The sequence below is a fragment of the Rhyacophila brunnea genome, unplaced genomic scaffold, assembly GCF_057557595.1.
Source record: "Rhyacophila brunnea isolate RB1 unplaced genomic scaffold, BYU_Rbru_1.0 scaffold_4, whole genome shotgun sequence".
Classification (NCBI taxonomy): Eukaryota; Metazoa; Arthropoda; class Insecta; order Trichoptera; family Rhyacophilidae; genus Rhyacophila; species Rhyacophila brunnea.
The window spans coordinates 37,989,492-38,003,585 of NW_028233068.1; the positions used below are offsets into that span (position 1 = coordinate 37,989,492).

The 14,094-nt window shown below is 29.5% G+C and overlaps 1 protein-coding gene across 1 annotated transcript in view; it reads right to left on the reverse strand.

The window, feature by feature from the left end:
* Positions 1-327: 327 nt before the first annotated feature.
* The window catches only part of LOC147067334 (homeotic protein empty spiracles-like), a 60,155-nt gene continuing 46,388 nt past the window's right edge, over positions 328-14,094 (reverse strand). Inside the window, exon 3 of the mRNA XM_085954104.1 lies at positions 328-881. Coding sequence (XP_085810230.1) covers positions 648-881 — 234 coding nt within the window. The 3' untranslated portion in view covers positions 328-647. The remainder of the gene's footprint in view (positions 882-14,094) is intronic.

A 14,094-nucleotide genomic window follows, 5' to 3' on the forward strand; every position in this document is an offset into this window, starting at 1 on the left:
GAAAAATATTATTTATTTAGAAACCTTCTCAAAATGATTTTGAAAATAACGATTGAAAATAATGCTTAATAAATAATGAACACAAAATAAAAATTCTCTGATTAAAATATTTAATAAACAGTAAATAATGACAAGAAACGCAAGTGAGCAGATTCAATCTAAAATATATTTTTTATTTTAATGGATTTTAAAACAAATTTTGCAATTATAATCTGCATATAAAAACTTGTAAAATGTATTTTAAACAACAGAAATGGTTTGATAATATCCGTCAAGCTAAGGGTGATATTATACCGTTCTACCTATGAATCTTTTTTTTTACTTTTTGTAAATATAGACAAACTATTCATGGAGTATTTTCATTGGTTCAAATTTATATAAAGTTAGTAGGTACAGATTTCAGATAGATACGTTTCCAAATATTCATAAAGAGAATATAAGAGTGTGGGTCAAAGTTAACTGATAGGTCACAGCTACTCAAAACGACTGTATTTGCAGGAATTAATATTGTGAGTATTAAATTTCTCGGTTCACACATTTAAAAATGAGTTTTGTCTTTATACTAATCACTGTTAATCACAAATAGGAAACTTGATACAAGTACATTTGACTTATGTGTCACATAGCTAGCACTTAGAAAGTAGTTCTCATCCTTCGTTTTCACTGTCCGTCATTCCATCATCGTCCATTTCCATGTCGATGAGTTCCTCTTCGTCATCGTCGTATCCTTGACCGTATCCTGAGGGCTGGTCATCGTCTCCCGTCGACGACTTGCCGCCTTGTCCACCCTTGGACTGGCCTCCTGATTGTGATGATTTTGCTTCTTCTTCTTGCTGCATTCGCTTGTGTTTTGTTCTCCGATTTTGAAACCATACTTTCACCTGCGAAAGAAAGAAAATGTATTTTTAGTTACATGCGATTAAAAATATCTAATTGTATTTTTTTTTTGTATTCCAACATTTGGTTGTGACTGCAGCTGCAAATTTTGTAACGTTGAATTGATGACTATATTCTTTGCATTGAACTTTCTCTTATCTTTCAGGCTTGTAACATTAAGTCTCAGAGTAGATGCATGAACTTTGATATAAGTATATACATTAATATGCGATGCAAAATGATGTGTAGGTACATAATAAAATCATTAGCCTTTGCAATCTTTTTAAAAATTCAATTACATGTTGTTTACTCATCTCATTAACTAGGCAGTAGAAAAATATAACCTGCTCCCATTGTGCCGCCTACTTATTAGCCAATTTTACAATAAAGCCTTACAATAAACCCCCAAAGTCTTTTAAATCACCGCAGTGAGTAATTTAAGTTATAAACATTCTTGGTATGAGAAATACCTAATTATGCTTTTTTGTTTTTAATTTGTATTGGTTTCAGGGTAGTGATTGGTATACATACACTCTAATTATGTACATGAATATTTACTTATATTATTTCAACGTATTCTCTATAACAATATTAGCACCACATAATATAAAGAGCTCTAATTAAAAATGTAATAGAGTGGAACAAATGTGTAATTTTCTTTCGGAAAGAAAATACTGCTTTCAGTAATTGCCAAGTAAAGCATTAAGTAGTTATAATGTATATTATACATATATTTAATACCTATATCTCAATATTTATCCATATAACTTCATCCGGTGTCATTTATATGTTCTAGTACGATGCAAATAAATATAAAAAAGAAAATAAAAAGTATCACAAACAAAAGAAATGCATCAGCCATAGAGCGACAATCAAAATGGCCGCCGCGGAGGGAAAACTGCAGCTTGCCAAATACCATTTATCATGGGGGTAATGGCATGTGAAATATGCTATGAACATTTTTATTGTGCAGCAAAATATCCATTCATATGTTAACTGGTTATAAAGTCGCATTTGACTGTCATCTTTACGCGCTATTGGCTGCGGTATGTTCCGATGTAAACGGTTGCAATGCAAAAATATCTCTTTGTGTCATGGGTTTATGACAAATAATGTGATAGCTGGATTATTTATTCAGGAAATTGGATACATTTCAAATTCCGAATATAAATATTATCATACCTTTAAAACGATATTTATAATACACATATATAAAAGGATATGAATGACGATCTGGAATATGATCTATCTATATTTTATCCAAATTATCTTCTCGTCTAGGGTCACATAATGTATACCTACCTAACTAACTGAAGTATCCGACATCGCATAATGTCGCTTCGTTGATTGATATACAACTATCGATATACTTAATAAAGCAATAATATTTTTTTTTCAGTATCAGAATAACTGTAATTTTGACAGCAGTAAAAGTTAAATAAAAGAATATACACGAACCGACCTTAAAGTGACAAAAATTCAAAATCTTGTCTTGTTGTTCTTTTCATTTATTCCCGTCCAATTCTGCCAATTTATTACAGTAACTTACCAATACTCTAAAGGTAATGATAGTTTTTTTTTAAATCTTTAACGATCAAAGAATGACGATGATAATGAATTATTACAAAACGTACTACACGCACTCAACTAATATCACAATTTATTTTCAAATTGTACTAAAACGTCGCGCAATTACTTGCAATAACTCAAAGGGTAGTTTAAACCATCCCCTAGCGAATCGGAACCATGCTCCCGATCACGGTTAACAACCACCTAACTCGAATCAAATAAACATCCCCCATCTGAATTAAGCGCCCCAATCGCAGGGCTTTTCAACGACCCCTCTGTATCCATAACGGGCGTTTTTCGAAATGAAAACAAGCGTTCAATGATACCAATTTTAGCATTTTGAGGGGTCGGAAACCGAATAATAATATGACTGCATAATCTAGGCAGTATTTTTTTGGCAGATGATATAAATAAAATTGTAATAGGTAAGATGTACCAAAATAATATTTGGAAATATTTATTTTTTTATTTTAGTTATATTGACGTATTTGGTAGGTTTAATGTTTTTGTCTTTTTCATGATTATTTTCCCAGTTATTAGTTAAATGTTCATTTTACTAAACGCGATTTTAAACACGTGGGTGTACGATACGCTGTGATATTTGGGCCCACCCTTATGAAAACCTTGCCTACATTATAAGCTGCCATTGATTATATGAAAATATAACGATACGCTGTGAGGTTTGGGGGCCTCCTTGTGAAAACCTTGCCTACATCATAAGCTGCCATTCAATATATGAAAAAATAACAATATTTATGTTGGCAGCATTTTTAAGCTGATTTATTGTTTGTGCATTGATATATACCTACTCATATTGCAAAAAATACGCATCTTTTAAGACATTGGGAGCTTTCTGACAAAGCGTCCACACCATCATCAAGGATCTACACATCCATCATCAAGGAAAACCACCAATGACAGCTGTTAGTAGTGACTATGAATATAATTACATTTTCAGTACTCAATTATTATTATGTACTTATATATCAAAATAATCCAAAATTGTCGAAAATCTTCCTTTATGATAAAGACATTCATGAAGCAGGCTTTTTCACTAATACATTTTATAAGTAAATTGTCTTTTACTGAGCCTCCAAAGAGCTATGGATATATTTTTTTAAGATTAATGTCTGTTTTTCATTTGCCGAATCCATTTGGTCCTTACTCTGTGTCAATTGAAAAATACAACATGTGATTTTGACACGAGTTTAGAAATGGGCACTCTAACTCTAGCATTACTTCACCGTGAGGCATATATTTTCGAATACATTTAATGGATTTGGGTAAATTTCTCAATAAATATAACTCTTCTTAGATTATTGATTATTCAAATTATTTTCGTTACTCAATGGTAGAATAAAATTAGTGCATAGGTAATTCATTAGTTAAACGAATAACTTAAGAATAAGGGTATTTTGTATCAGGAAATATTTTCGTATCAGGAACTAAATGTTGCCGAACTCTCCACATAATGCAAAAACAAACTCGGCGCACTTTACATGGAGCGGTAAAGAAAATATTTTCAGGGGGGTGAGTTTTCCCACAGAGTGCGTCTCCCTCACACTAATGGATTGCGTTATCGCTAGCGCGAGACGGGTGCTTAGGGGTTGCGCATTAAGCGGTTTACTGGTCCAATTTATTATTTGTTGCTTTAACTGATGCCTCGATTACCGAAAGGGGTCGTTGCCTAAAAGGGTTCCTAACTAAGTGTTACTTTATGGAACCATTTTATCTGTAATGCAAAGTTATGAAGTATTATTCTTGTAATCATGCAATATCAGTAGGTATTCAATATCCCAATCATTTAATTTCAATGATTTTATAAATTTAGAAATCATTAAAATATAAAAATATTAATATACTATCAACCGAGGTTAGGTACCTTATTGATGAAATTTGAATTTAAATCTGTTAAAATTAAAATATTATTGTACAGTATTTATTTTAAAAAGATAATTTTGAAGATGGAGTAGAAATTAAAACAAATTCCGTATCGTGCGATTCATATTTTACTGTAAAAAGTGAATTTTAATGTGAGAACTTTTTATTCATGTAGAACGTAGGTAGTTTTATAAAAAAAACCGCAAAGATTATATTATGAAGAGGTTGATGTCGTCGATGGACAAAGTGCCTCACGTCTGTTGGCCCAAATTTGATGGCTTCCATGAATATTTGGATGTATTGGGAGTTAATAACTAGAGTCAAAAGGAATTTAAGAGTCCGCTTGAGGTAGCCAAAACCCACCATAGAAAGTAATCGCAAAAAAAATAAGAATTTACAACAATAAAATTATTATTATTTGACTATATCCCTACTTATAATGGCTAAGTACTTAAATATAATATTATAAAGCATCGTCTACCCCTGCATTTGAACTATGAAAGGGATGAATACAAAGTGCACTGGCTAATAGAGATGATGGAGTGATGGTGAAATTGGCCAATCCCGAATGGGAATAGAAAGGGTTGCTTTTTTAGGGTGCAAAAGAAAATATCTAAAAAAATAGTGTATAACATAGGTATTACATAGAAAGAGAAAGAGGAAACACAGTGACAGCGTGCTATTGCTTATTCAGTCTTTAATTCCTCTAAACTTAAAGTTTGTTCCTACAGGTCGTATTAACTAATATATTATTATAAAATATTAAACAACAAGACAATATTTTGGCGTAAAAGTTAAATGAAAATACGCAGGTTTTCATTTGATACAAGTCCAAAAATGCGTTTCATTGTCAGTTATTCCGTTAGTAATGTCATCTACATAGGTAAAAATATTCATCGCAAAATTAACGAATGCTGAACAAAAAAATTAACATAGTTTCCTTTTTTGATGCATCTATAGTGTAAGCTTTTTTGCTTCGAATGAAATATTTCATTCAATCCACTTTACCTCACAGACCCAGAATTAAATACTGCAACGGTTTAAAATTCCGAGCACTTTGCAAAAGCGACAGTCATTTTTATCAACTTTATTGTAAATAAATGATATAATACATACTGCTTCTTTCTTAATAACTTTATGGCAGTGACAAAGAGTGCTTGTAGATGAACAAACAAACAGAACAATAATAAATTAAGCACTGGTGCGCATATACATACAGTGATGTTTGGCATAATCGTTTAGGTAAACGGTTCCGGTTCGGAAAGTAGTACGTATGCAGTTGCCTTTATCACAGTTCACCGTGAGATCTTGTATTGGAATTAGATCAAATTTATGTCTAAATAAAACACTTAAAAATAGGTACTTAATAAAAACCGTCGGAAACCACCCTTGTGGTTGAAGATAGAAGAAAATAGGTAATAAAGTAAGTAAATTAAACATATAATCACCCATAAAATGTAGTATATAAAATTCTGGTGCCGTATGCTTCAAATCGTAAAAATTAAATTATTTTGTTGTTGAATTTAATAAAATCGGAACATTATTGTTTGCAAAGCTCCACGAAGAACGTGGTTTTTTAAAAATCTTATACTATAAAGCCATTTCTTTCTGAGAATATAGCACACGACAAACTGTGCTACGGCGAAATGTAATAAGTACAATTTACATAACCAAACAGCATTTTTCAACTATGTTTTATTTGTCTACACAATCAATAATACTATCTCTATAGATATCTCAGATATCTGAATCTTTTGTATTAATTAGTAAACAGTGCGAATACTTGGACCATAAATTTATTCATTAAAATTTCTATCATTGCAATAATATTAATAGATGTCGCTAGTTTCTCACAATGCTATGTTAATACATCCGAATGTAAGAATTAATCAATGTTTACCAATTATATTATTTGCTTAATTAAAAATATTTTACTATTAAGTACCTAAACTAAATACTAAAAAATAAATAAAACTCAATATCATTGTGATATGAACTTTAAAATGTATCCCAATATAAATGTATTAATGTGTAAGTTTCTATTTATATACTTATAGAAGTCGATTATAATCTTTAATTGCGTCATAAATTTGGCACTCTCAAACTACACTTAATAATTAATTATTTTAATAAATCATCCACCAATTTTTATCACGTCTAAAAATATTTTAACAATCATTAATACACAACCCAGTTGCTATGCAATAATATCGAACATTAGATAATATGTAGGTAATTATATCCAGTTTATTGTAATTCTTTTTCGAATTTTAATTAATTTAAAAGTCCGCAGGAAAAATAAAGTTTATATGCGGCGATTGTACCCCTCCCTGCCGAATTAATTTTGGAGAATTATGATCTGATCGTTGGGATTTCAGGGTTTATTATAGCATTGTTAGTCTATCTGGTTGCATCTGGTACAGGCTCCGCGCTTCATTGCAATCGAAACGGAGGGTTGAAATGATTTCTTACCCCATGGGGGTGAAAATGCACCACCGTTAGATTGGTTCTCAAAATTTTCTATAGACAAGTTAATATGGTAACATTATCTATAATGCGCGACCATTCATAATGTTAATTAAAATGATCTTTGATTGATTGTAACGTTTATTCACATCGAATCATTTTTTTTTTAAAATAATAACACGATTTTGTAGACATTTGACACTTACATATTAAAACATTATTAATGTTAACTCGTGAAATTGGTAAATATTGGTAAATATCATAATATTATAAAAAATAAATGTACATAGTAAGTATGTATTCAATTCTCATATTAAATATTATACTGATCTCAATCAGTTCGTCTCATCAGATATATTGACAAAGTTATTCCAAACAGTAAACAGACAAAGCTAGTTTTGATTATTATTAAATAATGCGTAGATTTTAGATTGCTGGTGTCAACTATATAATATTATGTTTTATTTTATTTAATAACAAATATAGCATAATACAATTAGTGTTGTGTGAAATAATAAGGTTTCAATGATTTTTCTTATTTTTATAATTTTCTCGCCGCATGGTCACTCTTTACTGCACATCGTTTTTACAACAAAAATAAGCAGGTTTGTATTTGCTTCCACGGTGTATTTTTTGTTATTATTGTTTATATTGTGTTAGAGTTAGACAATTCAAAAAATATGATAACGCAAACTTCACCTAGGCAGATGCATTATAGGTACATTACAAAATTATATTATATTGTAATAAAAATATTCGTAATAATTCGATCTAAATATCTAGTATGATAGATATTATATTATACTATGTGCAATGTTTTTTTATCGAAGTTTGAGAAGCGCCGGCGTTGGGGGAATCTGTGCGGAAACTGGTGCCAAAAGTAATGGCTCGTAATATAAATTTAATGGATATTTTCTGTCGCTCATTGCACGCTCAATCGCTTTTCTAATTGCATCAATTGTACAACGCCATTTACTAAACCTAAAAATATTTTAATCAATCAATTTATTACTTGTATACTTATTATATAATATATGTTTTCATAACAATATAATTATTACCTACATAGTGTCTAAGAGCTAAATACCTATGTAGTATGTACACATATTATGTAGGTACCTACATCATAATTCATCGAGAACGAATTAGATACATTATACGTATAATTAATTTTATCTTTATTGGAATTAATTAGTGTAGTAATTGAATAAAATAATCACCTAAAAATGTCATAATGGAAGATTATTTTACGGATGGTTGATTTGAAAAAAGTACAAAACAAACATTTTTTTAATTATGTAGGTACCTACTTTATTAGTGTATAACTACTCAAAATAACATGACGTGTAAAATATAGACCTCTCAGAAACTAACTTTTTTTTATTTTCAAGATCTTAGTGCATTTAAAAAAGAAATATGAATGATTTTGATTAGGTACACTTAATCTTTAATCATTTTAAATTCTGTAAAAATAATTATTACTACCTACTAAATATTTTCATTTCACGCAGAATTTTAAATTAATATTAAAATAAAACAACACCATGTTTTAGGTAGGTAGGTACCTACTTATACCATAGTTACAACCATTAAAGAAAAGTTTTAAAATTTGACTTATTCTATAATGTTCGTTTTCTGGACTGTTTTATTTAAGAAATTAATTTTTAGTGCTTAATTGAGTTTTACTGGACTGAATATAAGTAATAGCATAATTAATAATCAATACAGACGTCCAGCAACATGTCGTCTAATTCATAATGCAGGGAAAGGTAGAGATTATCTTGGCTAACCATCCTCCGCAAGTGGATCAATGTCCAATACATTGGAGATCTGATACGATTAGCCTATTATGGAATGAAATGTAGAAGATTACGTCATAATATAAAAATATTGACTAAAATTTATTTAAATAAGTTTTGTGATTGAATTATCTTATGTAATTTTATGAAATAATAAGAAACCAAAACAAACAAAAAACTTTGATAAACATAATTAATTATTAGTATGGTAACCCGTGTAGGTACATACTGCATATAATATACAGTGCTCATTTAATTATTTACAGTATTTTCCATTTCTCAACGTCATATTATATGTTACAAATTCAAAATTAATGAAATATGTAATTAATTGTACATTATCACATATAATCTATATAATGGTATTGTATACCTATGCAAGATTTTCTTTGTTTGAAAATATTAATAATGGATAATGTCCAAATAGTAAAAATACGTATCATGCAATATGAAATTTTATATATCATACAAAATATTGTATTTCGTAATTTTAATACATCTATTTTAATTTTATTAATCATAATTATTATGTTTCCTGCATGTAGGTATAATAATAAGTATTCATCTATTAGCATTTAATTACGTGGTCGGTTTCATCATCGGTTCGGGAAAATGGAAATCAGTTTTGCACAATTCCACCTAAAGAATTTAATAATAGGAGTATTTAATTGTGAAAATCATTCAATTTAATAGCCTCAGTAACAGGTAATAAATAAATTTAAAAAAAAAACTGTTTATACCTACCTACATACAATTTATTAATTATTGTACAGTTATGCTTAAATATTGATAAGCCTCCTGTTGATTCTCGTAAAAAATAATAAAAACTACAAATACCACGATTAGTGAATTAAATAAGTAATTTTAATAACAATAAAATATTAAATAAATGAATTGATTAGTTTTGAAATCTATTGACAGTATGAAGAATTGACATAATTAAAAAAAATACTGATGGACATAATTTTATGAGAAACACACAAATATTTAGTAGGTACCTACCTACTTACTTATAGAAGAATCAGACTAACGTAAATAAAAGAAATAATTCATTCAATTTCTTTCACTATAGTGGAAATTACTAGACCACGTAAATGAGATTGTCCCGTTTTGCTAAAAAAAACCAAGATGTTAACATCTTATTATTACATTTGAACCCACGATGGCCGAGTAGCTTACGCGTCGACTTATAATGTTGTGAGTCTCGCAAAAACTCAGATGGTTTTTCAATTTGTGTTTGGTGTCAGAAATGGACCTAATAGGTTGAGCAAGTGACTAACATCCATTTATCGTAAAAACGTGTCTGTCAATACAAGCCTCCACACAATGGAGGCCCATAATCCTATTAGGATCAGACATGGTCAAAAGAAAAATCATTTATATATGCATAATTTAATTAGTCTTGTAAATATCCTAAGAAGAATCAATCAATGTCGAAGAGAAAGATGCCGAATTACCGTGGAACCATAATGATTGGTATGAGTGTAGCTCTGAGCTATTCCGGTTATTATGCAACAAAAATAAAATCCCCGTGATGGTGTCCGACTCCTTTACGGAAGTCATAATAGGAAAATTAAAAGATAATGGCATTAAAAGTCAAAATATACATTGACTAAAAAACATGTTCATAAAATTCAATACTAGAATCGAATTCAACCTATGAGAAAAACCATTGCTTCCCGGAATTTTTAAAAATGCCAAATTGGAATTTAATGATGGATACCTATGGCGTAATAACACCAATATTACAAGAGACTAATACGCTTGGAATATAAATATATGGAAAGTATTTATTTATCTACACAAAGGTGGGCGTATCGTGCTAATGATTCGTATGCCGAGTATTGCAAGAATTTTTCTCGTTATAGTAGTTTCGATGAGTAGCGGTATATATTTAAATTTCCCACGAATAAAAATATATACCTACATATAAGACAAATTAATATTATAATATTATGTTTTCAATATAAATATCTCAGACCTGTTGATACATAGGTATATAAGTAGCCTTAAAATGAAGTGAGAGTATAATAATAATACAAAATACATATCCTCACTTACTATCATAGAATATGTGCAAAGTCACTACTTATGTTGATCGGTTGGCAAGTGAATATTATGTTTTAAAATCCCATTCGACCGAAGCCTTTCTTCTAGATTTTTTTTTAAATGTGTACAACCCAGTAATATATCAATCCTATGTTTCTTGGGCTTCGACAAATTATGTAAACGTGTATTTATACACTTATGTTTTCAAATGAACGTACCTAACCCAACATTTCAATGCATTGAAGTGTTGTTTTAACGAACGAAATTGAAGAATTACTGAAAATGTAAAAGAGTTTGAGATTATAAATTACTATGGCGTAGTGGTGGCATAAGTAATTATTGTTTTAATTAAAACATAACAATGATCATTAAAATGAAAAATAATTTACGTAAGACATATGAGCAATTGTGTTATTATCATTAATTCATCAATCTGACAGGAAAATTCATTTCACTTGTTTCAAATATTATGTATTTATAGTTATATCTTTATTCTTTTCAGGATGCTACGACTAAGGAACTTTGTCTTCAAAAAGTGTATTTGCATACCCATCCACAGTAACGTATACACAACATAATATTATATAATTAAGTAGATTTTAAAAGTCTTATATTAATCAAGTGCCGCAACGTTTTGAAGTAGCTATAAAAATATTTTAGAATGTATGTAAATACCTACCTACGAGTACAAAATGTATAGCTTCATAGATAAATGGATGGTAGGCGTGCCACAATAATGAGTTGAAATTCGAATAGCAAGTAATAGAAGCCTCTCTCATTCTCCATGGAGAGAAATATTATTATTATTATACAGTGCAATTGAGGCGCGACTAAGTATGTGAATTAGATACTAGTTCTATCTCGCTTACATTGTTCTGTCACTCCTTCATTTCGGTAATTCAATATTACAATGGTAGCTACTCAATTGGAAGACAAGACTTTAATTGAGACGTGATACTGTGGCATTGTTTTCGGATATGAATTCATTTAGGCTATGAAAATAGTTATCTGTGACATTGTAATAAAGAACGCCCACCTGTGGGTCACATTAATATAATTTACACAGCAATATCAATTCATATACTTATCATCATGTATCATGTATAATAATAACAAAATAAATTACAATACTTATATGTAGCTAAGTGCCTATAGTTTTCCCATTTTAATATTACATTAATCGCGGGCGGAAAACGCATTCGTATTTTATGTTTAATTGCAGAAAAATTATCACAAACACAGAACAGATTAATAAAATATAAATGTGAAAGCCAGTCGCGTTTGCTTCGAGCCGGATTCTGTATATTATTTTATGACTAGGTCATAAAACGCAGGAAACACAAAGAGCGCTGAATATCCTCAAATATTACTAATAATTTTGAATGTGCGTTTCATTTAAGTGACAAAATTGTATGCATATCATGATAAAACGTAACTTTTGAAAATAGCATGTGTTTACGTTTATCTCATATTCCACAATACTCGAGCTTTAAACTTTGTTACAACTTCACTCAGAAGGCTACCAACTTAAAATTATTTTTGTTTTTCCTTACCATAAACATTACCTATATTCTATACATAGTTTGAAGTCAAGGATCTTTAAAACCATTTTTATACTTTATGGCAGATTGGATAAAAAGAGAACTCTGTTAATTGCACGAAAGCTCGAAACTTTTTCAAAATTGTACAGAAGAAACTCTAATCCGTAGGTACAAATTATTAAGCGGTATCTGTGGTCTTACTAATTAGTTAATACACACTTAGATATTATTGTAATGTCATGGTGATTATTAATATCACAATAATAAGGTAATAGTTTTTTAAATCCTGTAAATCTATCTGCGTGGTCAATTATTAACAATTGCGTAGTTAGCTAAATTGGAACTGATTTAAGATAATTTTTGAATAGTGTTTGAAAATAATAATGCATATTATATTCCATTAAACTAATCAAAAACTCTAAACGGTTCTAAACATTCCACTCCCATAAACTTTCTTAAATAATTCATTTTAAACAGTTTACATTCAGTATTATTAACCGATATCATGGGTATCAATAATGATTGATGATAACCCTTTGATGACCATGACAAAAATAAGCAATTTACGGGCATTTGTACAAAAAAAAACTTAATACAATAATCATTGTATATTAAAATATTTAAGACAAGATATATATATATTTATTTCACGTGGGTCGGACGTATGTATGTATATTTTCCAGTTTAAAGTTAGTTAGCAAAGTTTTCGCACGAGAATTAATTTTATGATAAGTTATCTATTATTAATAAATCTCGCCGGTTTCTTTGACGCCCACTATATCATAGTATTTTTAATCGATTGTTATATACATATTTTATACATTACTAATCATTATGCCCAAACTCTGCTTTCATAAAATTAAGAGGCATTATTAAATCACATTTCTGTCAAGTTTTCTGAGTTTTTATAATTTTTTCCAAAACTATTATTCTATCAAGACAAAGCCAGTCCTAATTATTATTGTACAACTAGGTGAATTATTTAGGTAGTATTTATTACGTCTTATTCTATCACTATAATAATTCTATGTACCTAGAGAAATATAAACAATTGTATACTTACCTAACAATCAGTAGTGAATATATTTGACGCAGATGACACAATCGATTCGTAGGGATGTTTGAAATGGGTTCAAATCGGTCATACAATTATTATTATTAAATTATAGCATTTTTTATTCTTATATCAATGTGATAATTCAGTGCGTCGGGTCTCTGCGTCACTAAATGTCCCACTGTTAGTTGACATTCAGAGTTATTTTGTATTCAGATCATCTATTATAATATATTTTAGATTTATGTTAACAAGGTAGAATATAATAATAAATACTTAAAATAATTGTTGTGTACGCATAGTGGCCATCGGATCTAAAAGTGTTTAAGATTATATTTCGGTAACAAGATGTATTTTAAATCTAAAAAAACTGAGATGTGCTTTTCACCAACATAAAATAATAATATGTAATATTGGTATAGAATAAAATACACCGATGACCATATGTGATAAAAGGCCTAGTAATTTATAATAATTTTTCCGTAATTATTTTTAATACGAGGTAATGATTGCTTGTTCGTTTAAACAACACACGAAGCTCCCGATATATGTTATTTTAATAAAAGCCAGTGGTACGTAACGTTACAAAATACTTCATGGTTAACATTACTAAATGCTTTCTTTCACTTAGTAATCATACAGGTAACTAATACATTAAACTTGTTATCGACGTTATCGTTGTCGTAACGCTATATGTTGAATATTTGATTTAAAGCTTTCCAAGTTGATAATTCTTCATTTATTTAACTGCGCATATAGAAAAGAATATAATCAAGCAGTGGTTCCCAAAGTGGCGAAACAACTGGCTTACATAGGTGCCGCGGAATATTAAAATATTTTTATCATACCAATTAAAATA